General features: G+C 56.8%; 1 protein-coding gene across 2 annotated transcripts in view; it reads right to left on the reverse strand.

Moving 5' to 3' along the window:
- Positions 1–2,018: 2,018 nt before the first annotated feature.
- The window catches only part of BANP (BTG3 associated nuclear protein), a 99,039-nt gene continuing 73,918 nt past the window's right edge, over positions 2,019–27,139 (reverse strand). For both annotated transcript variants that reach the window (XM_081217727.1, XM_081217726.1), the window contains 3 exons: positions 26,560–26,598; positions 5,681–5,824; positions 2,019–2,641 (listed from right to left, as the gene is read on the reverse strand). In XM_081217727.1, the coding sequence (XP_081073853.1) occupies positions 2,570–2,641; positions 5,681–5,824; positions 26,560–26,598 (255 nt within the window). In that variant the 3' untranslated portion in view covers positions 2,019–2,569. The remainder of the gene's footprint in view (positions 2,642–5,680; positions 5,825–26,559; positions 26,599–27,139) is intronic.

The raw sequence follows: 27,139 nt of genomic DNA on the forward strand, positions 1-27,139 counted from the left end.
CTAATCAGAACCATAATGAGCTATCCCTTCACACCTATCAGAACAGCTATTATGAAAAAGACAGAAAATAAGTGCTGGCGAGGATGTGGAGAAAAGGGAATCTTTGTGTACTGTTGGTGGGAATGTAAACTGGCACAGCCGTGATGGGAAACAGTACGGAGGGTCCTCAAAAAAATTAAAAAAAGAGCTACCATATGATCCGGCAATTCCACTTCTGGGAATATATCTGAAGGAAATATAAATTTTTCTCTAAGCACAGCTTTCGATGTATTCCGTGAGTTTTGATATGTCGACCTGTCGTATTTAATTGTCAATTAGAAATACTTTTCCACTCTGATCTCTTATTTGAACTTCTTCCTGGTCTGGTGTGTGGGTGACTTGAATAAAGTTCAAAAGAGCAGTGGGGAAGGACAGAAAGTGTGCCCCATGACCGCCACATGCCGTGTTCTACACGTCGATTAGGTCAAGGGCACTAATCACGCCGTTTGGACATCCCACACCTTATTGACTTTTTTTTCTGTGCTGTGTTTCTTAAACGTCTGTTATAAATATTGACTTTGATGCCTTACAATTGTACAGCATCTTGATCCTTTCTCTCCAGGGCAAGGAACAGGGGCTTTACAACGATTTAGCTCCTTTCTTGCCTGCCCCAACCTTCAGAGCAATGTTTTCCAACATTTTATTGTGAGGCAGTTTACACGGAGTACTAGATACACCTCCTCGTTGTTGTATTTGCCCCCCCCCCCCCCCACCACCAACCTTCTGCTCTCAGAATCTCCTCCTGGGTCCATATTCCTGCTCTTGAAGAAAATGTCTTACAACTTCCTTTATAGGATGGAATCGTCTGCAGGTGACACCCTCATTTTTGTTCCCATTTTTTTAAATGTTGCCCAATTCTTTATTTTTAATAATCCTGAGATATAATTTATATCCCCAAAACTTCACCCCTTCTAGTGTGCAATTCACTGACTTCTAGTGAATCTACAGAGTTGGGCCAACAGCACCACTAATTCCAGAACATCTTCATCCTCTCCAGAAGAATCCGCATTTGCAGTATCAGTCACTCCCTACCTCCCCTCCCCCAGCCCAGGCCACTGCTCATCTGCTGTCTCTATGGATTTGCCCATTCTGGACGCTTCATATAAATAGAACCACACAGTATGCGGGCTATTGGGTCTGGCTTCTCTCACTCAGCACGTGTTCAAGGTTCATCCGCCTTGTAACCTGTGTCAGTGCTTCCTTCCTTTTACGGCTGAGTTACAAGGCTGCTGTGTCGGTGGACCGCATTTTGTAGGCTGTTCCCAGTCTCCGGCTATCGTGAAAAGTGCTGTTATGAATGTTTGTGTGCACATTTACGTGTGGACATACGGTTTCAATTCTCCTGGGTGTACACCTCAGAGCAGAGCTCTGGGCCAGATGCCAACTGTCACCGGCGTTCTTGAACAGCTGTTCTACTAAACAAATCCGCGTAGAGCATTTTTCCCTCAACGCCTCTGCTTCTGATGTTCCCTCCCCCCATGAGGGTGGTCCGTCCTTCCTCTCTGGCTGCTTCTGGATTATGCTTGTCTTCGACGTTCTGCATGTGTCCAGGCATGGCTTCCTCTGTATTTCTACGTGAGATCTGTTCTGCTTCCCCAATCCTTTACGTGTCATCTTCCTTCTGTTCTCTCCTTCTGGGATTCCAGACACACGTTAATTAGACGGTCAATATGGCATGCTCCTTTGGACACGACTTTCTCTAAAGACCCCCCAGAGCTGGGACTTTCTGGGGCTAGAAGAGGCCATGCCATTCAACAGCGCAGCTTACTTGTGGGAGCACCCCAATTCTGAAGGCTCACGCTGCCTCGAGGGACACCGTGCCTGGAGACACTCCATCGTGCAGCCCCCTGCACCCCAGGCCCCATCACGGGACTGCCCGGACAGCCACACCCCCTTCCTCTGGAAGGGCCCACAGCGCTACATCAGGGCCGCCACAGGCCCAGGGGCCATCTCCTAAGAGGAAACAATGTGACAGCCGCCGTGGTCATAAATACATTTTATTCCATTAGAAATGCACAATCACAGTGCTGACAGCATCCCCCTAGAAAAGTAGGTAAGCAACGTTTCCATCAAAATCGTTAGTCTTCTTTTGCAAATACCTATTCTCCTTACACTGAACAGAGCACACAGCAAAAGGCTTCTGCTACTCCACTTTTTTTTCAATTTTGTTTTTTGTTATAAACACCATAGCAAATTAAAAAAGCTGTCTGAACAGAGAAAAATATCATAGTTCTTGATTTCCCGCGTGTACTTAACACAGCGGTGCTGTGCTTCCCGCTCCTCCCCCGGACATGGCGGGGTGATCAAAAGAAACAGGGTCTTCGGGCGGGGGCGGCAGGGGCTACCATCGTCTTTATTGACCGGGGCGCTCTCCCCGACGATGAGGCACTCGGATGCACTTGAGCAGAACGTGTGCGGGCCCCCTCCCGTGCGAAGCCGAGGGACGGGTGCGTGTGAACGGTGCGGGTGACCGGACCCAGCGCTGAGCGGCGGCTCTGGCTCGGGCCCTGCCTGGTCGGCGGCCGTCCCCTCACTGGATCTGGATGGCCCCATGCTCCAGCTGCATCTCGGACTGCAGGGTGGGCTGCAGGGCGTCGGCCGCCTGCAAGAGGGGAGAGGGGGCTTTCTATCAAAGGGCCCAGTGCGCACGTCCGGGCCACTCCCTGGTCACAGACACCAGCGGTTTTCAGGCACAGAGTAAACACACACCCGAGCTGGAAGGTGGGGCTGGGGGCCTGAGTGTCATCCCTGCTCTGGGAGAGGATGCTCCCGGCAGCTGTGACAGATCCAGGGCCACGGTCCGTCTCTGCGGGGCCCTGTCTTGGCCCCTGCTCCCCACCCACCTACCCACCGCCTCCCACACATGCCCCTCAGCTCCCGCCACCAGCGCTGCGTTCCCATTCCCACCCCCGCTTCCCACTGGGCGTGCACTCCAAGTGGTCAGCATATTCACAGTTTTAAGGTAGTTTAAAGGAAAAAAATAGTCTTGGAATAAGTCACTGACCATCCATCTCAGCCACCAAGAATGGGCTCCCAGATGGAGATCACTTGGGGGGTTTTTCAGACTCCCCTAAGCCGCTGGTCAAAGGCAACATCAGACTCTCAGAAGTGGGCTCCGTGGCTCCCCTGAGGACCTGTAGCTGGAGGGGCCCTGGGTGGGGGGCAGTGCGCAGAGGAGGAGGTGGAGAAGGCCACACAGGGGAGGCAGAGTCCCGGGCGGGGCCAGCGCTCCGCCTACGACTGCAGCTCAAGGGGGAGGTAACACGGCATTTTCGTAGCTGGGGGGGGGCGGTTCCCCACCCATCTGAGGACTCAGCACAGGCCTCCTCCGTGCCGTCCAGAGGCCACGAGAGGGGCTGGGCTGGAGGGACGACACAGACATGGACCTTCTGGAAAAGGGAAGTGGACTGGCGCATGCTGGCAGCTGCAGAGGGGGGCGCTCCAGCCCTGCCACAGGCTGCGGGGGCCCCTCCCCTTGAAGGTCTGGAAGAGGCGGCTCTGAGCCCAGGCACCCGGGATGGTGGGGCAAAGGCGGGTGGGGAGGCTGGGCTGGGCACTCGGGAGGCCCACACTCTGGTGGGGAGCCCTGCCCTTCCCCCTCGTCCTCAAAACGCAGCAGGAGACTGGGGCCCCAGGCAGGAGCGGAACACAGCGCAGCGGCGCCAGCACAGACGGGGCGCCCTCTCCCCTGCCCATAGCTGCTCCGGGGAACAGGCCCACCCCTCACGCAGCCTCTGGGGCTCGGAGGGCTCGCGGTCTTCGGGAGCCAGGCCCATCCTTCCCCAAGCACCAGATGAGGAGTATGACCCTGTTCTGAGCAGCAAACTCTGGAAGGAAACCCACAGGAGGGTGGGAGGCCTCCTGCTAAGAGACCATTGGGAGACCCCTCCCCATGCATGAGGCAGGCGGGGGCCCAGGGAGGAGGCTGCGCCCCAGGGACCGAGCCCTTCTGCAGGGAAGACACCCCGGAAAGTGCATATGTTCCTCTCCGATCTACTGCTCTGTGTCCTACGTGGTCCCCAAGACCTGCCGGGTGTGACTGGAGACCAAGACACTGGCGGGAAGTCAGGCGCCAGGAGCTCCGTGGACACGGCTCCCCTCGACAGTGACATCCGCACAAAGACCACAGACCTGGCCCAGGAAGACCCGCCACACGACACGCACCCCAGATTCAAGGCACACACTCTGAGTACCCCCGTGCGTGTGAAGCAGCAATGACATGGGCGTCAGACCCGCCCAGCTCAGACAGAGCCCAGGGGTCCTTCTTTAGGACAGATATCCCTCGCACCACATCAATAAGTTCATCCACCCCCCCACCCCAAGTTCTGCGGGCTCTCTGTCGGCCTCATGCCCTCTTGGTCAATCTCCAGAGTGGCACATGCCTCTCTGATCACCGCTGCACAAAAGCACAAGTGTCCAGGCCGTGGCTGCTGCCCACATGGCAGAGTGGACAGGTCTGGGGAGAGCAGGGGGCTGTGCCTTCTCCAGGACACACGTTCCAAAACTCTGGGCCAGGTGGGGACTTGTTGTGAACCAGGGTTAAGTCCCCGCAGGACCGCTTATCACCCAGCCACCTGGTCACCAGGGCCACCTTGGGCCACCTGCCTGGCCCTGCTGAGCCGCGTTCCTCAGCAGCTACCAGCGGGGACAGGACACGACACCTAGGACGGTGACCAGCGGAAGCCGGGAGGGGAGGGGGACCGCGTGGAAACTCGGGGCGTTAATTCTAAGCGTCAAGGCTGAAGGCAGGATACGCGCAGCTCGTCAGTGCCGGGCGTGGGGGGGCGGGTCCCGGGAGGAGGCAGGGAGGGGCCAATAGGCTGGGGTCACAGCGATGAGAGCCGCCCCCCACCCCCGCCCAGAAGTGCTCAGCAGCGAGTCAGTGAGTCAAGCCCACAGCCTGAGGTTTGAGAGCGCCCGTGTCACCCTGGCACCCGCAGCCTGAGCTGCTCCAAGGGCACCCTCTGCGGACCGCGCCCTGACAGACCTTGATCACACCACCCCCAAACAGGCTCAGGCATGAACACGGGGGCCCACGCCTGGCTCCCCATACCCAGGGGAGGCCACAGTGGTCGCCCAACCAAGCACACTCACTGGGGCCAGAGGTGCGAACGCTTTTTACATCTCGAGCAGCAGCCCCCCTGCCGACCTGACGGCTCAGAAACTGTCCAGATGGAGCCCGAGCGCTGCTTTTCCGGGGCTCCCAGAGCGCAACCGTGAGCAGTGCAGGAAGAGGACTGCAGCCCAGCGCAGCCCAGCTCGGCCCCCCAGAGGCTGCCATGGGGGAAAAGGGCAGAGGCCACAGGCAAGGGTTGCAGGCCCTGCCCCAGCCCAAGGAACAAAGAGGTCTCAAGTACACTTAATTTGGCCTCTAAATGTATGGGTAAACATTTGCATGAGACAAGAGTATCTCAAGAAATTGTTTAAGGCTGGAATCTGGGACAAGAAGTAACCTCTCACCTTTACACTTCCAGGCACTTACAAGACACGGAGTCCCAAGCGAGCGCCTACGTCCACACCATGCACCTCTCATGGATCACTTACCTTCCTCGCGGGAGAAGGCCCAAGGCGGAAATGCCCAAGCGTGTTCACTACCTGCAGGAGGCCCGGGCCCTGTCCACTTCCCAAAGGGAGGACCCACCTGGGCTGCAGCGGTGTGGTCGGTCACCGGCGCCAGCTGCACGTACTGGACCTGGATGTCGCTGCCCTGGAGCGGCGAGCCGTCCACCCCCGTGGCAGCAGGGTCCGAAGAAGCCACGGCTATCAGCTGGGCCCCCTGCAGCACCTGCAGACACAGAGCAGAACCGCATCAGCATAGACGGCACCGGGAGAGGCTGCCCCGTGCTACCTGGACCGCGGGGCGGGGCACCTGCTGCCAAGGGTGTGGCGTGCGGGTGCGCCGTGTGGACGTGCACGGCAGGACCAGGTTGCTCCACTGCAACTGCAAGTCACCTCCCTCAAACATCCAAGTGCTGGACACACAGACGGGCTTTTAGGCCTTACAGGAAAAAATACCCAAAGAGCGAACTGAACGCAGGGATGTGGCCAAGGGCGGGTCTGAGATGGAACAGGAGCTAAAGCACCTGGAGACCTTCCCAGAGTCACCGCTTTCTCAGATTCATGGAAAGGGGAGCCTGAGGGCAGCCAGGAGGACAGGCAGACGGCGGCAGGGCCTTGACCCTGGGGCAAGCAAGACACATTCACTCCAGCGAGAAGCGGCCCCCAGTCAGGGGGCCACTGATAGAGTTGAGAAACAAGCAGAAATGCACATGTGAGTCACCAGGCCCCAGGCTCCAGAGGGAGTCGAGAAGGGCTCTGTGTGTGGAGAGGAGACACAAGCTGGAGGGTGAGGCCCAGATCCCGGGGGAGGATCCGACTTGCCTCCAAGGAGACAAATCACGGATCACGGACCCCCGTCCTGCGCATCAGGAACCCCACTTGGACTGTGTCTGGAGGGAGGGACAGATGAGGCCCCCATGACGGGCTCTGGGTGACGCCATCACACACGAGCACCCACACCAGGCCCACCGCGCCCTGCAATAAGCAGGCAGGCAGACTGGTGCCTCAACGCCCCACAGGGAGGACGGCGAGCGGGCGGAGGCCTCCGAGGCTCTGCATTCAAGGGAGTGAGCTGCCATGAGCTGTGGGGCTTTTGACTTGGGGCTGCACTCCCACACCCTCAAATTACACAACCACTGGACCACCTCCTGGGGACGCTCATCAGCTGCCCAGGGCGGGGCAGCCGTAGTCACGCTTCCTGACCAGCCCACGGCCTCCCACACGGGGTCAGAGCTGAGGATGCGGAAAATAGTCTGCACTTTCAAATGCGATTCTAGTTTTTGATGAGCTAAAGTTCTATTTCTTTAATAAGAAATTTCCACTGATTCATCAGTGGAAAAAAACCGGAAAATTCGATTTTCAGAATAAAAGACAGAAGAAAGTCCTCCTAACTGGTTTTCCTTTTGTGTCTTCGGAAGCCATCTGCAAACACAGTTTCACATCTCGTAGCGGCCAGCTCTGCTGGGCAGAGTGACGGCCCAGAGACGGGTATGTCCCAATCCCGGGCCCCAGGCCATGTGCCCTGACAGCAAGGGCACTTTACAGATAGGACTGAGCCGGTGATCAAGGTGGGAATGGCGTCCTGAAGCAGCTGGTGGCCCCGTGTCACACAGGCGGCTCAGAAGGCAGAGAATCTTCCCACATAACAAAGCGCGGACACCACGCTGATCTGGAAGATGGCGCAGGGGCCACCAGCCAAGGAAAGCAGCACCTCTGTCTCCCGGGATTCTCCAGAGGGAACCAGCCCTGTGACCCCTAAACTTCGGCCAGCAAGGCCCATGCTGGACTCATGACCTCCAGACTGTGAGAGGACAAACTTGTGCATACTCCACCAGGCGTGGTCACGGGTCCCTGCAGCCACAGCCCACTAGATGGCCACGCTCCTCTCCTTGGCTTCCTCCTTCCGGGCGGGAACCGGCTTCTGGTCCCCCACGAGCTGACCTGACAACAACGAGTCCCTGTGAAACGCCGCCCGGTCCTGGGCCACAACTGTCTGTCCTAAGGAGTGCACGAGAGGTTTCAAGAAACCGGAGAAAGCTGACGTCCCCTCTCGTATTCATTTTCTCTTCCCCAGAACTGACCCACCACCAGGTCACTCATGGTCAGAAAGACAGACACGGGCCTGCCCAGCTCTGCAGCTCTGCCACCCGGTCGCCAGGCAGCAGCCATCCCCTGGACCCCGTGGGGACGAGCAGCCTCGGGCAGCAGCCGCTGTGGCCCCAGCAGGGCAGAGGGCAGCGGAGCTCAGGGGCCACCCACACTCAAAGCCCAGCGTCCCCTCCCCAGGAGGCCAGGAGCGCCTCCGCTGGGGTTCAGTCACCCTCGTGGCGTTTTACGAAAGCACAGCACGTCCCAGGAGGGCCTCCCGCCTACACACTCCCAGCAGGGACAGAAAGTCAAAGGATCCAAGCTGGGAAGCCAGCAGGACCTGAAGACAGGGGGACAGGAAGCTGAGTTTAGTCATTTTCCCAAAAAGAGCAGAAAGTCAAAAGCCCGCCCAAAATCACACAGCCACGACACGTTTCCTTACTCTGAGCAAACCGAACAGACAGGCCTGTTCCTACTCTCACAAACTACGTGTCAGGACGAGGGCCCCCGGGGGTGACCTCCATGGGGGCAGCTCTGCCAGCCAGGCCGGCAGTCCCCCACCCCCAGGCGCGCCCACTCCCCACTGGCCTGCGCCCCAGCTGCCTGCTTGGCCGTCCAGCCTGCTGGACCACCGCCCCCTCTCCACCGCTGGCCTCCCCTCCCCTGAGGAAGGGGCCGGCAGCGGGGACCAGGGACTCCCGCGCCCCTAAGGACGGGGCCGGCAGCGGGGACCAGGGACTCCCACGCCCCTGAGGGCGGGGCCGGCAGCGGGGACCAGGGACTCCTGTGCCCCCGGGCCCCTCTGAGCCCTGGCTGCCTCGGCCACCGTGCACCTGACTCCAGACTCAGCTCATCCCATGCAACGGGAACGTAGGCTCCATGATGACACGGGTGGGAGGGGTCTCTTCTGTTCACTGCCGGATCCCCAGCGTCCAGCAGTGTACCTGACGCTCAGTAACTATTTCGGAAATAAGTGAAGATCACACTGATGTTGACGAGGAAAGAGAACGAGGAACAGGAGGGGAGTGGAGCACAGCTGGTCCCGAAGCCCAACGTTCAGAAGCGCGTCCGCACACCCTTTGCCCTGGCTCTCTTGTGGTCCACTCTGCCCCGAGCCTGGCGGTTCTGGGGGAACCTAAGAGACTCAAACGAAAAGCTTTCAGAAGAAAACAGGAGGAAGGAGGGGTTAAGCGGTAAGGAGAGACCTTGTCCGCTGGAGGATACGGGCTGGTTAGGATGCCTTTCTCGCCAAGAGTGACAGCTCTGGAGCTGTGAGCGGGGAAGAGGCAGGAAGAAGCACACGAGCCAGGCTCACTGCCCGCCTGCTCCGTCCACCCACCCGGGGCCTCGGGACCAGACGCAAGGCCAAGCCCCTGGCACCCTGTGAAGAGACGCATGCACATCCCCGAGCCGGGCCCTGGAAAGGCAAGGTCAGGCTAGGGCATCTGGATCCCCAGGCTGGTCCTGCATCAAAGCCGGACACCAAGAACCTAAGGAGCGGGTACGCACACGTGCTCTGCAAACCTCAAAGCACCAGCCGAAGGCCGGCACAGCACGGAGGGCTCAGCGCAGTCATCCGCTCATGGTGGGTGGGGCGGGGAGGGGGGGCGGAGCACAGACACGTTACACTGCGAGATTACCCCGAGCAGCTGGCGGAGGCAGACGGAACTCACCACCGAGTCTGAACGTACGAAACGGACGTCGGCTTTTTCTCTGAGTCTGAATCTAGCCATATAAACCATCTCGAGTTAACTAAAATGCCTCTAATGACCAAACCCCAGCGAGAGGCTGGCGTTCACCGGATACGCCCCAGCACCCGCTGCCCACGCGCGCGGAGACCCCCATGCTGCTCCCTCAGTTAAGCACCCACTGCGTGCGAGACACTGTGGGCAGGACGCGACCCCAAAGAGCCTACGTTCTGGAACAACCCCCGGGCTGTGAAGGGAAGTGACTGCTTCTCAGGACGAGCAGATAACTGGCTGGCGTCCAGATACTCAGCTCGGGGGACCTGGGCCCGGAAGAAGAGGGACAGGAAGCGCCAGGACGGCAAGGGAGAGAGCTGGGGGAGGTGCCACAGAGGACAGCGTCACTGAGGGCTGAGGCCGGGGGACACAAGCTGCGAGGCTGTAACCAGTGCTCCCCTGTCCCAACCTCACCCCCGCCTGCAGGTCCCGGACTCGACTACAAATGTTAACTATTACAACGTTGTCACAGTTTTGTCACTGTTGTACACGGTGAATTTAAAGTCAAATCTAAGACTATCTTTTAATGAAACTTATGAAATCATGGAACTGATTTCCGAGTTCTGCCTGCCCTCTGGTTTTGGTGATGAGCCACCACTCCCTGCAAATGGAAGGTGCATTGTGGTACCCTACGAGTGAGCATTACCAGCCTGGCGGGTAAATAAAATGTAGGAAAATATTCTCAACTGGGAATCCTTTCAAAATGCCATGCCCTTTAAACGTCTCCACACTGGTTTGGTCTTGATAAGCGATTCAGGAATGAGCTGAACACTTAGCGCTGAGCGAGCATGAGCACGGACAGGAGGGACAGACCTTCCGGGCCTTTCGTTATCACCCCCACCCTCCAGGCTCTGCCCTCCCCCGCTCGCCCCAGAAGAGTGCAGGGAGGGGGGTCTGTTCTTCAGGTGGGGCGGCAAGGACAGCCAAGGGACACAAGCATCTCCATGGAAAATGGGGCTCCGACTCCAGTGGGCAGGAAGGGGCTCGCTTCTCACGTGGCACCCAGCGAGGGCACCGCCAGGCTGGGAGAGGCTGCCGGTGACACAGCCTCCAGGGCTGCTCCACCCACCAAAGCCGCCTTGCTCATCCGCGGTTCATCCGTGGTTTCAGTTACCCGCCGTCAACCGCGTCCGAAAATAATGGGAAATTCCAGAAATAAACAAGTCCTATGGTTTGGCTCTCGTGCTGTTCTGAGTACTGTGATGAAATCCTGTCCCGACCTTTGTCCTGCGTGTCCCACCCGTTAGCCACTTAGTGGCATCTAGGTTATCGGCTCCACTGTCTCGGGATCACAGGGCTTGTGCTCAAGACACCCTTCTTTTACTTCGCAATGGCCCCAAAGCACAAGAACAGTGATTCTGGCCATCTGGATGTTCTCTTACTGTGCCTAATTTGTAGAATAAACTTCATTACAGATGTGTACGTACAGGAAAACCCTAGTACGGGTCTGGCGTTACCTGTGGTTTCAGGCATCCTCTGGGGGTCCTGGAACAGATACCCCGCAGACAAGGAGGCACGACTGCGGCGCCTTCCTGCAGCCTTGGGAAGGCACCACCAGGGCCTCGCCTGGCTTCCCTCCACAGTGGCACACGGGCCCCAGGGGCCTCCGCACTTGGGTGGGAGGGTCACACGGGCCCCCGCTGTGGGCCCCTGCACCAGGCACCTGTCCCGAGTGACCGGCGGGTACCCGGATGGGACAAACAGCTTGCTCGGTGAAGCCGTCCGGGACACGGACCCAGAGCAAAGCGCTGTTGGGCTTTGGTGGACGGGGAGAGAGGCCCCCACGAGGAGGACCGGCTGCCCGAGCCGCCTCCAACTCCAGCTTAAGAATACGTCTTCTCAAAAGCAGACGAAGCTTGGATGAGAGAGCGGCCGTGAGAAGGAGTCAGAAGGCCGGCTCTGCAGCGCCCCGCCCCGCCCCCACCGATGCTCAGGGCAGGAGCGACCCCACCACCACCTGGAGCTGGGACATCACAGTGCAGCCAGCAGCACACCCGGCAGGGACAACCCCACCAAGGACAACCCGAAGGGCCTCCCCCGAAGGAGGGGCAGGAGCAGACGCCCCGGAGGCAGGGCGCTTCTCCTGAGGGTAAAAGGAGCCAGCGAAGCCGGGACAAATAAAAAGCACTCCGCGGGCCAACCACACGGGCGCCCTCGGCGGGGCCACCGCGCAGCTCCTGAAGCACACAGTCAGGCTGACCTGGATCTTAGCTGGTGACAAGGACTCCCGCTGCGCAGAGCAGCAGGATCCCTGCGGCACCCCAGGCCGCTGGACACCCGCCGGGGGTCCTCGCTCTGGAAGGGGGACGGGGGCAGCCCCAGAACGAGCACAGGGTCAGCCCGCGGCAGAGGTCCTGCCGGACAGCGAGGGCCTAGCTCGCCTGGCTCCCACTCCGCCCGACAACGAGCCGGCACCTTCCTGCTCATTTCTGTTTGAGCCTTTCCCAGCAGGCAGTGGGGGCAGAAACGTCTAACTAGAAAGCAGCGAGCTCCCAGGACAGTAGCCAGAAGCAGCGCCTCCGGGCTTCCCAGGGCAGCTGCCCACGGGCGAGGGGGCCGCGCTCCCTCGGAGAGACACGCGTGCGCAGACGCGGGTGCAGCTCGCGCCACCTGGCCGGCCTCGGTCACAGGCTTCCCTGGCGTGTTTCTGAAGCAGAGCCCATTATTTTCAGACCAAAGAAAAATGGCACAGTGTCCGACTCTGAAGCAGCCGACTAAGGGAATCCTGGATCTACAAGCGCTGTTTTTCTGGAGTGCACACATCTGGTTTTCCTCTATATCTGTCAGTTCTGAAATGCTGTTTGATACCCAACTGAGATAATGCAAAACTGGTGCAAAGCCTAAAATAAATGCAAGGAGCCCAAGGACTTTCCAGTAATACTTAGAAACAAAAACTCTCAATCCAACCAAGAATCCACCCAGACACTCACACACACACACAAGTAATACTTAGAAACAAAACTCTCAATCCAACCAAGAATCCACCCACTCACACACACTCACACACACACACACGCACACTCACACACACACACACACAAAACACCAAGCAAAAAACCCTCATGCACTCACAAGACAGGCACTGAACACAGCTTAATTAAGTGGGTGGCCAGGAGGAGGACGAGACCCTCACACCTAAGGCCTCCGGGAGAAGCCAAGGTCACTGACCTGTGTCTGCATTTCCGCTTGAACCCAGCTGGTTACGGTAATGCACTCAACCAGTGGACTTTTCCAAACCTGGATGTTAATTGAAAGAGCAGCTTCCCCCATGACAGAAAGATGAGGAGGTGAGAGGAAGATGCCCCAAACCGCCAACCGGCCAGGAGACCCCGCGGCACAAAATCTATTTTGTACATTTGTACAGCAAATGCCAGAAACAAACAACCATTCTTAAGCGTCTAAACCCAAGGACAGGAACGCTAATCTCCTTCCTTGGATCCCACTTGGAGTTCCTGCCCACGAGGGGCACGGCCAGACACAAGCACAACTGGCAAGGAACCCCAGAACACAACAGAACCGGACCGAACAGCGCTCCCCTGGGTGCTCTTGGAGCCCTCAGCGCAAGGCCTGGCCTGGAGACTCCTCACAGGCCTCAGGGCTCCAGCCAATGGATGCAACGTTTTAGAAAAGCATGCTACAGCCAGGCCAGCAAGCTGGCGCTTCCAGAGCTGGCAGGCCAGCAGTCAGGAGCCAGATTTACAGCTCGGGGCAGTGGCTCCCGTCAACACAAGCAGCTTCTGCCCTCTGCTCTGTTCCTCCTTCCAGCATCGGGCGTGAGCCTCAATCACGATCCGGAAGAAAGGAAAACAAAGCCTAAAAAAATGATAAAGCAAAAGCGGAAGTCTGGAGATCTGTGGTATTCAGCCCATCATTCCAGAGAGGGCGGCGCTCCTGGGAACAGATCTTAACCATGTGTCTTAAGACCTTCCAGTCGAGTGAGGTGGGGGTGAGGGGGAGTGGAATAACTCAGCCAGAGTCAAATCCAGGGCCTCCACTTGCCCGTGGGCTCCAGGCCTCTGGCTTCTAGAAGGGTCAGGTGGGGGTGGGTAGGGAACGGGTAAGACAGCGCTGGAAGAACAAAAAAGGTGTTAATTACGCATGTAAGTGACCTGACCTGTCCTGTCCCGGGGAAGGAAGAGGGTGCCCAGCCATCACCCTCACGGTGGCAAGGAGCTGAAACGCCACAACACGGACACTGACGCTGCAGCTGCCATTGCGACCAGGAAGCAGAGCGCAGGCCGGGGTCGGGCTCAGGCCGGCCTCCCTCCCTGCTCCCCACCCCCCGACTGTGTGCTGGACTCCCACTGTTTCTTTATTTAATTTGGAAAACTCACCCCACAGAACCACAAAAATTATCGTCGTGTTCACTGTGATGGGACGAAAGAACGAACTTCCAAAAAGACGTGACGCAATTTTCCTACTGAGTTCCAGTCAGCAGGGAGCATTTACCAAAGGACCCACCATGCAAACGGCCGCTGGGACCCAACTCCACCCCCGGGGCCGTGTCCTCCCCAGGAGCCTGCTCGCCTGAGGCCGCGTCTCAGAACAATCCATGCTGACGTGAGGCACATGAGATTACTGTGTGGTCAAGAAGGTATATGGGGACCAAGCAGCCCAAATCCCCTTTCTGCATCCACAGCAGAGCTGCCACAGGTCCAGACTCCTTCCTGGGAACAGATAGGGTGCTCTGGACTGAGTGTCGAAGCCCTGATTCCCTGTGTGATGGGGTGCGGGTGAGGAGGTGGGGCCTTCAGGAGGTATTAGGGCTGGACGAGGCCACGAGCGTGAGGCCCCTACTAGGGGTCAGTGCCCTTCTAGGAGGGGGAGAGACACAGGACCCCGCCCACAGGCACACCAAGGAAACCACGTGGGGACATAACCAGCAAGAGGGTCCTCGCCAAAACCCGACCGCACGGCACCGTGGTGTCGGGCTTCCGGCCTCCAGGACTGTGGGGCACACATCTGCCATTTCTGCCCCGTCCATGGTACCCGATTACAGCCGCCCAACCCAGACGGGGGAGACAGGAGACAAACATCCCGGCCCCTCCCGGCGCCCTGCAGAGGGGAGCTTGGGGCTGCACTCTGAGGCAGGTGTGCTATCCGCAAACACGCCCGGGCTCACAAAGAGAAGTTCGGTTCATGTGTGACAAGTGCTTGTCTACACCGCACGCCGTGCTCAAGGGTCAACTGACGGACACCAGGAGTCAGAAATGGTGCAAACGTTTAACTTCGGGTGTAAAGAATGCCTTCCAACTTCCTCTAAGTGAAAAGGCACCTGAAAGCAACCCTCCACGCTCAGCCAATAGGAGCCTGCCTCGGGGGAGGGGTGGGCCCCCGAGGGAAGGGCACATCCACACTTCACACACTTCACTTTATAGTGCGATCTGCAGCATAGCCAGTAGCCAGCGCGGGGCTGTGTTGACGACGCTGTCCCGCATGCACTGGAAATGACACACCACCACGTGTGACCGCTAACGAGAGGGGGCTGGATGGCGGGGAATCTCACAAATCAAATCCCACAGCTGCGGGCTCCAGATGCACCCCCGGAGAGGGAGCATCCAGGCACTGGGGCTCCTTCCCCCACGCTCCCTCCCAGGGTAAACCCATGGAAGCCAGGGGACGAGGGGGCCTGGGGAGGATGGAGCCAGGAGAGCCCAGCTCCCACAAGAGACCGGCCGACAACCAGGGATATGTGTCTGCACCTGCCCCGCCGCACATGGTGGGGGGGAAAGAGGGCATTGAGGGCTGCCGGCGTCAGGGTCACGTGACCGCCAGGGCCAGTGGGTTTGCATGGGAGCAGCAGGACAGGCCGGGGTCCTGGGGCCTCAGCCCAAGAGCTGCAGTGCTGGGCACTGGGCACAGATGGCCTCTTGTTTGTTATCACGAGTGACCAGGGAGGAAGCTGAGACTCAGAGGCTAACTTATGTGCCCAGGACTGCGAGCCAGAAAGAACACAACCAAACAGAAGAGGCTCTGAAGGCGGTTGTTCCGACTCCCTCCAGGCTGCCCCAGTACAGCACGAGGCCAGATCCAGTCACATGGGACAGGGATGCGTTAGAAAGAGTCAAAGGAGGGTTACACAGCAAATCAGACAAGAAGAAACCTCAAAGGCCTCATCTGACTTTAGAAATCATTTCCCTTTAAAATATAAGGAAGCGCACGCGCTCTCAGCCTCCCTCCACCAGCCTCTGTGATGAAGAGGCTTTGAGCCCTTTGCTCCATCTCCTTGGCCGACTTGTCTCCACGCCAGACACCTGCCCATCTGGCATCCGCCGCCTGGGGGTATCTATCTTCCGGCTCTGGGGGCTCTGGGGAGCTCAACTCAGGTGCCGGTGGAGCACCGCCCTAAATGGAAGATAATGCTCTCAAAAAGACCCACCTGGCGGTTACATCACAAAGACCTACTTTTAAGGAGCCCCGCTTTCCCTCCTGTTCGCCGTGCCCGGTTTACCCAAGTGGCCCCCCGTCCCCTCAGAGCCTGGTCTAGACGGCTGACGGCCGCGGCCGCGCGTGGGGCCTGAGAAGCACCTGTCTCCCCCTCCGCACCCGCCCCTCGCTAGGTAAAGCATCTGCCAGCAGGCGGGGCGGCTGTCACTGGGCTGCTGGCCCACGCTGCCCCCTTTCTAAAGGGCTCCGCTCCAAAGTTGGCTGTCCACACCAACGTGCATCCTTCGCCGCAGGAAGGCCACCGTCAGAGTCTGGGCCGACCTTCCCCGGTCAGCACGGGGGTCGTGTCTGTAGAGCAAGGAGACACCGTGGGAACGTTACGTGGCCACGGGGCTGAAAGCAACAGCTCAGCGGGCAGCTCTGAAGCCGGGTATGGGGCCACCCAAGGAGCTGTCTGCTCGTTTTACTTTGGCGTCAGCAAGAAACATCGCCTGGATTCTTGAAATCAGTGACTGTATTTGCCTACACACAAAAATAATTCTAGATTAGTTTTCTACCTTGAACGCCTGTCATGCTCAGCGTGCCTATCGGTTCAAGGGTCCTGCAGTCCCTCCCTCCCCCTTCCTCTCTCACACACCTGACGGGGCGCCAGGTGCCACCTTCTCTCTCCAGTCCAAGCCCAGTGGCACATCACACGAATTTCATCTCATTAGGGGGCCGTAAGTCCTCAGAAGAGACGTAAAGAAAGACGGTGGCGGGGTTTGCCAGTACATCTGCAAATGTTCCCCCCTTAGTCCCTGTGTGAGAGGGAGCTCAGAATGAGGGGAAGCCGTCCCGATTCCTCGGGATCTCCTTGACCAGAAATCGACCTCTGCTCTGGAGCTGCGTGGAGCCCGAACCTGAGCGTCCGCGCCGGTTCTGCCTCGAGTGGTGTCAAATTTCTGAACACAATGCCCACGGGGCCCAGGCTTGGGGCCCGTCCGCGTCCTCCAACTCTGCCAGGCATTCCAGCCCCGCCAGAGCAGCAGCCTTAGGCCGCACCCGGGCGCCCTGATCAGACTGGGCCTGTGATTTCTAGATGAAAGATTCCTCACGAACACACAATGAAGCCAACGGTCACCCTGAAGTGCACTCTCACAGGGGGTAAGTGGGAGATGACATTGTGCTTGAAAGGTTTGTCTTCTGCAGTAACTCTGCTGAGTGGCTCAAGGGCTCACTCGTGTCCCAGCCCCGTGAGAGCTCTCACGCCGCAGGCCCGTCTGGTGGCCCTGGCCCCCCGGCTCAGCTTCCTGCAACTTCCACCACGTCCTCCTGAGACCTCCAAGCCCTGGAGACCTGTGGCGCCGGGAGAGCCCAGCACCAACTCCGGCACCCCACCCGCCCAGATCCACTGTCTAGACTCAGACGCCTCACACGGTACAGCGACTCCCCTCTGGGCTGCAACCACCAGAGTCCACACATGACCCCACCTACAGCACGCAGAGCGAGCCTCCAGTCTCTACAACATGGACGGCCAGAGCTCCTGGGCCTTGCTCGGGGAAAAGCCGGGGCCTGGGCGGAACAGGAGGGAAACGTCCCCACGGGTACTTTCCATCCCCTATTTCTCTTACTGTAAGGAAGTGAACCATCTGGAAAAATGGCCAGCACTTCACGGCGCAGCCCCATTATAGGGCTGGCCTTCCACCCACCCTCCTCCACGGCTAGAAATCCAGAAAGTAAATTCCTGGTGCAGGAGTGGTAACTCCTTTCCTTCCAACAGACAGCAGCTGCCCTGACGGCGTCTGGAGTACAGCTGCTGGGGTAAAGAATCCTTAGCTGCTTTGCACCGTCGCCCAAACGCCAGGGACACTGGTCCAGCACCAGGCATGGGCTCCACTGCCCGCTGCACGCACGCCCCTCACGGAAAACACAGACAGTGACAGAAAAGCTTCAGGAGAGCCCAGAGAAATCACCAAACCTTCCTTATGCAGAAAAAGTTCTACAACGTAGGCCTCACTAAAAAGAAATTGGGAATTAGTCAGAAGTCACAATTTTTCAGCCTACTGAGCTGTAAGGTTTAGGCAAGTACTCCTCTGGACATTTCCAAGTTATTACTCATGACTAAAATCATCAGTGAACACATGTCACATCTTAAAACGGCTTAAACATAAAAGTGCATCAAAATGCTTTCAACGCACATGCATATCTTACAGTTAACTAATGCTAATTTGAAATAACGACCATTGTATTCATTCATCAACAAGGAATCACTGAGTACTGACAACTGATACTACACTGGGTACTGTGAAGAAGAGAAACGAACAAAATTTGGATCTAACGGCATTAAAGCTGTTTAACTTAACATTTTAAACGTATATTTGAAAATGATGAAACTGATCAAAAATGATTCTCGAATTTTAAGGCCTGTCACTCCTCCCTTGCCTGTCTGGAGTCAAAGCCTTTGAGGTGGGGCTTGACCAAAGGGGCTCAGGGCCGTGGGCGATGCGTCCAAGCAATCGGAAGGGCCTTTGGGGTTTTCCTGTACAGCTACTCAGCCTCAAGAGACATGAGCCTCCAAAGACATCGTGACTCTAATGACCTGCAATGCTGGAACCATGCACGTCAGTAAGCACATGGTGCAACTTCTTCTAAAAACACCATTACAATACGCTTTCCAGCCCAAACCTCTGTCAACCTCCTCTTGGCTTTGTCCGACCAGAAACCGTCTTGTTTGTCACAGCTCCAGGGACAAATGACAGGCGTGGATTTGCCACGCCAGCGCCACTAACTGGTCATCCTCAGCCAAGCCTAGAACTGCCTTCCCCGCTGCCCACGGGCCCAGGAGGTGGCGAACGGCGAGTCCTGGGAGTCAGATGCCCCTCCAGCAGCCCCAAGCCTCCGCTGGGGACCAGGATTCCCGAGGAACAGAGCCGGCAGCAGGAGATGTCGCCGGGTCCCGACGGGGCCAGCTGCCCCGGGCAGGGCGACAGCCTGCAGCGCCACGCTTGGCTTCCACGGCCGGGCAGCAGGAGATGCGCCGTCGTTTCTGTGGCCCTTCTAGGGTATTTTTGGGAACTACTCAACACCAAATTCCCTCCACATCCGGCCTTTTCTCATCTAAACGATGTTTCCCACCATTTCTGGTAGAGAAGGCTTCTCCATGAGGGGCTAATTCCCTGAGCTACCTGGGTTCTCCGAAATGTGTGTCTGTGCTTTGGAAGGAACGTGACGTGACAGTGGGAGGGCTTCCCTGGTGGCGCAGGGGTTGAGAACCCGCCTGCCAGTGCAGGGGACACGGGTTCGAGCCCCGGCCCGGGGAGATCCCACGTGCCGCGGAGCAACGAAGCCCGTGCGCCCCAACGACGGAGCCTGCGCTCTAGAGCCCGCGAGCCACAACGACGGAGCCCACGCACTTAGAGCCCGTGCTCCGCAACAAGAGGAGCCACCGCACTGAGAAGCCCGCGCGCCGCAACGAAGAGGGGCCCCTGCTCGCCGCGACTAGGGAAAGCCCGTGCGCAGCAACGAAGACCCAACGCAGCCAAAAATGAAAACATAAGTAAATAAATAAATAAAAATTAAAAACAAAAAGAAGAAGCAAAGTGACAGTGTGTACCATCTGCAAGGCTGAGACTGCTCTGCTGGCGTGGCAGACCCCACTAAAAGTGGACGAGAGCCCCTGGGAATGGCAGACACTGTTCCACTGCTACAGACAAAGGCACCCTACACACACACCACACACCACACACACACAGCCCTTCTTCTCATCCACCCCAAAAAAGGCCTACACATACAATGTGGGATACTCCCCGCCTCTTCTAATCTTTTGCCCAGCTGGGTTTATAATGCCTCATTTTATGGAAAAAGTTCCGAGAGCTACTGAAATTTACTTTTAAGCGAAGTATAAGGATGGACACAAATGCCAAAGAACTCGAGAGAGGTTTAAGAGTCTCGAGAACACCAGGGCTGTTTAGTTACATACTGGTGAAGTTATCTCACAGATGCAGGATGAGAGTAACCTGGACACATCACCGTGTTGCCTTTTTCTAACACATGTGTGTGACCCATGCATGTGTGTGTTTCTGTGTGTGTGTGGGGGGGCATATTCATTATTGCAGAGACGGGCTTTGCCAGAACACACAAAACTCCCAGGTTTCCAAGTGTCCTGACGTCGTTCAGCCTACAGACAGACAGACAACTTTTTTCATACGCATCTTAGATGACGTTAACCACAACTGTAAAAAAATAAAAATCTACCAAAATAAGCATCTAGTTGAAATAGTACTAAACCATTTTGTGATTCACAATGTAAGCAACATGCCTAAAGCTCCAGTCTTTAAAGATTCCCCATATGGCTGACAATCTCCCAACTGTGGAAAAGACATTGACCCAGATTCAGATGTTCCAACAGCTATGCTATTGCCTGGCACTGGAGCTGGGACCCCGTGAGCGCTCACATCTCACTCGATCTGCATCGCCCGGATCCACGTGCCCTCTGGGCGCAGCCCTGTGAGTCTGCACAGCCCTGCTCCACACCCGAGTGCCTACTGAATGCACAACGCGACAGGCGAGGAACAGCGCGTGCATCGGCCCCTCACCTTTCTCACACTCCTAGTTTAAGTTACCTCCTCCCCCCAGTAAAACTCCTCAGGGCCAGGCAGAGGGAGCCCTGTCACTTTAGTCTCCACAGAACGAGGCAGAGAAGACAGATCACAGCTCATAAGCATCGAAACTCGGTTGATCCCTCGATGGTGGTGATGGTGGTGTAGGGGGAGGTGACGCTGGTGGAGGTGACAGTGGCTATGCAGTCCTGGCGGTGGTGGTGACAACAGCAGTGATGACTGTGCTCTAGAGGCCTGGAGCCAAGGCGGGGGCTTGAGGACTCGCATGAGGGTTGGGGCTGCATCCATCCTGGATGTGACCTCCCTGCACAACCCTGGAAGAGGCACCGGCTACTGTCCCCACATGTAAAGGGGAATAACATCCCCTAGTTCACATCATCAACAGCAGCACAAGAAGGGCTGGGACATCGGAGGGAGCACACGCCCAGCTCCAGAAAGGGACCCCGGCCCCGTGGACAGCGGGCTGGCTCCTCCCGTGGCTGTGGCACCCGGGGAGGCCGGAGCATGACACTGGAGGTGCAGGGGGTCCCAGCCTCCTCCTCCTGGGTTGTGTCCTGACCTTGAGTGACAACTCGGTATTAACTAAAACAAAGGTGCCAGCGCCCTCCCAGAAACGGGCCTGCCCTCGGGTGCTGGCGAGCCCAGGAAACAGAGGCGCCGCAGAAACAGTGGCCAGGGGACCCCGCGGTCAGCCAGCAGCAGCTGCCGCTTGTCCCAAAACAGCCCGTTCGGGGGCGCTGCTTCTTAGTCACACGAATAAATGTTGCGGTCTTTGCTTTGTTTTCTTAAACTCCCCCAAAACCAAGATGAACAGAATGCAAAAGTTAGAAATCGTATAAATCTAGATTTAAAAAATCTCAATTCTTTAAATGCAGAAAAGGACATTTTAAGACTGTTCTAACAGTTCAACAAAAATTTAACAATACACAATAATCATAAAAAATGCACCCAACTTTTACCATCAGCCAAGCTGCCCCAACGAAGCACACAAGTTCCAAGTTTCTCAATGCAGATTTTATGCCACTCGGGTGGGTGGGCTGAGGTCTCGATGCCAGCACTGACAAACTAACCCCCAGCCCACCAGCCTGAGCGGGGAGGCTCATTTCCGGGGCTCGTGGTGCAGGATTCACCCAGTAACCATCTCCATGGAAATCCACGGGGCCTCTCTGGGCACTCAGGCAGGCCCCTGCCTCCCCGTGAAGGACACAGGCCCTGCCCTTCAGGAGCTCACGGTCAAGCCACGCCGGGCCCAGAATGGATGCCAAGAGATGTCACATCCCTCTTTGCCAGCACCATCCTCTGGATTCAGACCAGGGAGTGGACATCCACACCACCCTCAGGAGCGTGGTCACTATGGGGCCTGCACGTCTGCACCCCAGCTCTCAAAAGCTGGTGACATTCGCCCCATGGACCCTGCCACTGTGCTGTGAGGCCCTGGGCCACTGGGGGAGCCCTCATGGAGAACCGAGGGGCTGGGGGGACAGCCCAGCTCCAGGTCCGGAAGGGATCCCCTGGACAGGGCAGCCCCGAGCCTCCAGATGACCCGGTGACATGACATGGAACAGAACCACCTCCCTCCCGCTGGGCCCAATGAACCCCGAATGGTGAAGGGTAATAATTTTCATCTTTTTAAAATGTATTTGTTTTTGGCTGTGTTGGGTCTTCATTGCTGTGCACAGGCTTTCTCTAATTGTGGCGAGCAGGGGTTACTCTTCGTTGAGGTGTGCAGGTTTCTCATTGTGGTGACTTATCTTGTTGTGGAGCACGGGCTCTAGGCGCGTGGGCTTCAGTAGCTGTGGCACGCAGGCTCAGTAGTTGTGGCTCGAGGGCTCTAGAGCGCAGGCTCAGTAGTTGTGGTGCACGGGCTTAGTTGCTCCATGGCATGTGGGATCTTCCTGGACCAGGGCTTGAACCCGTGTCCCCTGCATTGGCAGGTGGGTTCTTAACCACTGCGCCACCAGGGAAGCCCCAAGGATAATAACTGATTGTCTTCTCTGGCCCCAAATTTGGCGGTGGGGACAGGGGTCGTACAGCAAGAGATGGCTGCAACCAGATGACGATTAGACCAGCAGCACAGGGACGCGTCCCAGTGCTCACAGTCTCACAATAAAGCTCGTGGTTCCCGGCATGCATTCGTCTACACAGCTGAAGGGTGACTGGTTTGGGACTGGCTCTAACCAGGGCAGATTCAGAGCCAGGTGCCTCTGTGCCACAAGGCCAGCGCCAACACGGGTCCCCAATCCTACGGTGTCACTGCCAGCCGCTGTCCCCCCAAGCACGACCAAGCCGAGATGAGCCATTCACCCCGCTTTCCTTGAACTCATGCACGCTGAGCAGCTCAGAACGCTCAAAGCAGAACAGCCAGGAGATGGAGCAGAGGCAGCGCCTCGTCTGTGTCACTGCATGTGTCCCCTCGGAATCTTCCTGAATTACCCAGATGAACCCAACGCGGGGACCACACTCGTGGACGTGACAGACACGCTCGGCCCCATACCCGCTCCCTCCTCAGCAGTGGTCTTCACTTGAGGGGCCGGACGTGAAGCTCTAAGTGAAACAACACACTTTGACGCCTCAGCAACCCGACCCCCAAGAAAACAGTGACCTTTAGAGAAATGAGAGGGAAAGAATAAAGCACACGCACACGTCCCAGGAGACATGTGGCTTTGACACGAAGCACCTGTGACCCCACAGAGCCCCGCCACAGAGCAGGGCCTATCCGGACCCACACCCCCCTCCCGCCGGGAGGATGCCCTCCGCTTCCCCACCACGATCTGCCTCCTGGAAGCCAGTGTGACACTGAGAGCATTTCTAGAACAAACGTCCTCTTTCGGCCACTTCTTTCCTCCACTTCTCAGAGTTCACCTCCCGTGTAACGTCTGTACTTCCAGATTTAGTTCTTCAACTGCACTGCCACCTCCTAAACTGAGTAAGATCATTTTGCTTTTCCTCCAACTGATTAGAGAAATCAGAAAGATTATTTTGAGTTGGCTAAATCTTCAACCACATCAAATTCATCAGAACCAAAGCCTGTACCTCTTGCTGTCTGAACTGAATATCCAGATATTCCCTATAAAGACATAGCCACATTTTTATCCAAAATTCACCATGCAAATTCAGAGAGCCCACTGTTTGAGTCACAGGTGATTTCTGGGAAGCCAGGAGGCGCTGTGGTTCCATGGGAAGCAGTCCCCAGTCTGAGAGCATCACCCTCAGCCTTCCCTGCCCTTCCTAAGGGTCAGATCCCTGAAGCCCCAGCACCTGCTGCTGCCAGCACCCGGGGACCCCGCTGACTGGGCTCAAATTCAGACAGTTATCGACAGTACACAGTCCTGCGGTGTGGAGAGAAGGCACCCGGAAATTGTCACGCATTACTGCAAAGTCACCCGGCCCCGGCCGTGAGCAGCTGAAGCAGGACAGAACCCACCGTGGTGCTTTAAGGGCCTGGAAGCGAACAGAAACCCTCTGTGGACAAGACAGCCCAGTGGTGGGGAAAGGTGGGCGTCCGGGATGGGCAGGGAGGCCCTGCCACGTGCCTATGCACGACGTCAGATGGGAACGCCCCCTGCACGTGGTGGGGCTGTCCCACAGCCCACCCTGCTGCCCCACGCACGGACAGGGGGAGTCGGGATGGAAACGGTGAGGCCGCCTCTCGAGGCCCGAAGGCAGGCTCACACCCGCAGTGCACCCCTGAGCTCTAAGGAGGGCGGACAGACCTGGAGCCAGAGCTGGGTTTACCTGGCCCACCGGTGAGCTGGGACGAGTGAAAGCCGGCCGGGGAGCAGTGGCCCCAGCTCGGGGTGTCCCCTCTCTCCCCCAGAGGGGAACCCCTCCTCACCCGGAAAAGCTCCTCCGGCAACCGCAGGGTGGGGAGAGCAGCTCACCAAGCACCCACTGGGGTCCAAGGCCCAGTGCTTGTTGGCTGGACTCACAGAGGCCACACTTTGGAGGCTCAAATTCAAACCTTAATGGTTGAAAGGGGCCCCATGAGCCGATTCCCCAGCGACGAGCCCAACTGAAGTGAGTACTCCGTCCACGAGCTCTGGGGCCTGCCTGCCAGCCAACAGCGCAGGCGGCTTGGCTAATGGCACCGTTCCCACAGCCAGGCCCCCGCTGCCCACATGCTCACGACGGCGGGCGGACGTGTCCGCTGCTTTCGAAGAGCAGCATCTTTTTGCTTGAACACAGACCCTCACTTTCCCCCCAAAACAGCCTGCATTTCGAGGGGCAGGACATCAGGCCAGCACAGCCCCGGAGGCAACCAGACTCCAGGCGTGAAAGGCAAACTGCTGTGTGACTGAAGGCGAGGATTTATGGCCACTGCGAGGAAAGGTCTCAGCGGAAGGGCAGATGCTGTGCCAAAGGGACACAAGGCACAATCTACTGCTCCCTGAACATGTTTTTAATCACATCATTCTTAATTAATGCACCAAACCAGGTCAAATTCTAATCCTGTACAATTCACTTAAAAACTTTTAAATATCTTGCTAAGGTTAAAAATGTCCACATAACCTCACAAACATCTCTAACATATAAAGCGGCAAAGCCAAGAAAGCACGTGTTGCCAGGGTGAACCCGACATGAACTCGCGTGCGGCCTTGTTGACCGACGGAACCCTCTGGGGACTGTTCTGTCTACACTCGGCCAACTCGACGTCTGGGTCAGGGAGAGGAACAAGCCTCACTGAGATGCTGAGGCATCTCAGCATCCGACCATGACTGTCACTCCACTGGACAGGGACTGGGTGAGAAGTGTGACTGGGACATTTTTCCAGTAACTGGAACCCATGCTCTCAGCCCAACTGGAGCTTCACCTCTAACCCCTACTCTCTCCTCTCCGCCACCCTCAGCCCTCCACTCTGGGTTTGAGTGTCTAGCCTCACAGGGCCTACCTGGGGGTTGGGGGGCCCCTCAACCCTTAATCTGCTCCAACAGATGCAAGGGCAGATCGCGGTACATGAGGCCCAACGTGGGCCCCGTATGGAGAAGGCCACGCTCCCGCTGGCAGAGGGTGGCTCAACGCCCCTGCACTGCTTCCCGCTGTAATCGACACTCCAGGACAGGCCTCCTCTCCCTACACGTTCCCCGAAAGCACAACTGAAAGGCAAGCAAACCCAGCTGCCCAGAAGCGACACCCTTCCCCGGGCTGCCGGGTCACCTTGGGCCACCTCACCAGCAGCAGCAGAGGCAACCAGAAGCACAACTCTGGGAAATCAGAGGTTTTGTTTCAATGCTCAGGTGACAAAGAGTCCCCAGCTTTCCTGACCTGGAGTAAAAGCCCTAAGAAGGATGCTAAAGCAGAGGTATAACTAAGGTTAAAACTCAGTGCAGCTTTTTAAATTCTGCAATTCTTTGGCTTTTTGGCTCTTTGCCAAGGCAGCTATTTATAATTTATATATTAATACTGCTTTAGGACTTTGATTAAAACCTCATGAGTATGTTCAAGATGACACTTTCAACGAAGAAACTCCAACTTGAACATCGCACTCGTCCCAAGGCGCTCCGAGGGCTCAACGGGAAACCCTCGGGCCGTGATGTCCTTTGGTTTCAAGTCCCGCAACGCACACCCTGCATGACCGTTTGAGGCAGACACGAGGCCCTCGCCGAGGACGTGGGAAGAGCACAGTGTGCCAGAAGGGAGCGTGCACTCGGCTCTGAGAATAATGTCTATGGTTATCTTGATAGTGACTGAGCTCCATGTTCATGATTCCTAAGTTACGTTTTATAAAAAAGGAAGACCCTCCAGACTCTCTTTCATAATTATTCAGGTTATAAACATCTCTTTAACAGAAACTCTTCATGAGGACGTGAAAACGTCAATCCTCGAATTCACCAGCAATTTCACTCCATCTTAGAAAGCAAATCACCCCTAGAACGCCTCAGCCGGGCGCTTCACTCTGTAGACAGTTCACATCAGGTGAGCTCAGTGAGGCTTTCAGGGTCTTTTTCTCAGGACCAGAAAAGAAGGCAGTGGTTGGAGTCTGACAGCAATGAACGGGAACGAAACCTGCCTTATTCTAACAGACAGCTGCTGCACAACAGCCCAGGGCCCCGCCGTCCACATGCCACATCCCCGTGTGTCTCCGTGTGTCCCGGGGGCCAACGCTCCCGCTCCTGCCACGCTGGGATCCACCGCAGGTGAGCACTTACCTGCCCATCTTGTCCCACGTGGTGTATCTGTAGATTGCCCTGCAAAATGGATGAATAAGGGTGTGATCAAAGGCAACAGCTTCAAGATGCAGGAACGTCCCCAGGCCATTAGTGAAAACCAGCAAAACCATCAACATCAATTCCAACAGCAGTCCCTTGTAGCCATAAAAATCCCAAAATATCAATACTTAAAGCTGAGTTTACAGGTGCTATTTTTTCTTACAAAAACAAACAAAACAAACCAGTTAAAAAAACATTGTACCCATCCCCCAACCCTGACCCCCAAATGGAAATGTCTTTTTTCTAACTCTTCACTTTGAAACAATCTCAGACTCACAAGAAGAACCAAAAGTAGTACAGAGAGGTCCTGCGTCCCAGCACCCAGCTTCCCCTTTGGGACAGCTGACACATCATGGAGCATTATGGCAACGAGGAAGTCAATGGGACGTAATGCAATTAACCAGACTACAGGCCTACTGAGATCTCACCAGCTGGAAATTCATTTTCATTTGTTTCAAAAAAATAAGAGTTGTTTTAAGTCTGGTAGGCGCTGCTAAATGTCTTTTTACAGATATCCTCA

This window comes from Mesoplodon bidens, assembly GCF_964165515.1.
Source record: "Mesoplodon bidens genome assembly, chromosome: 18".
Taxonomy (NCBI): Eukaryota; Metazoa; Chordata; class Mammalia; order Artiodactyla; family Ziphiidae; genus Mesoplodon; species Mesoplodon bidens.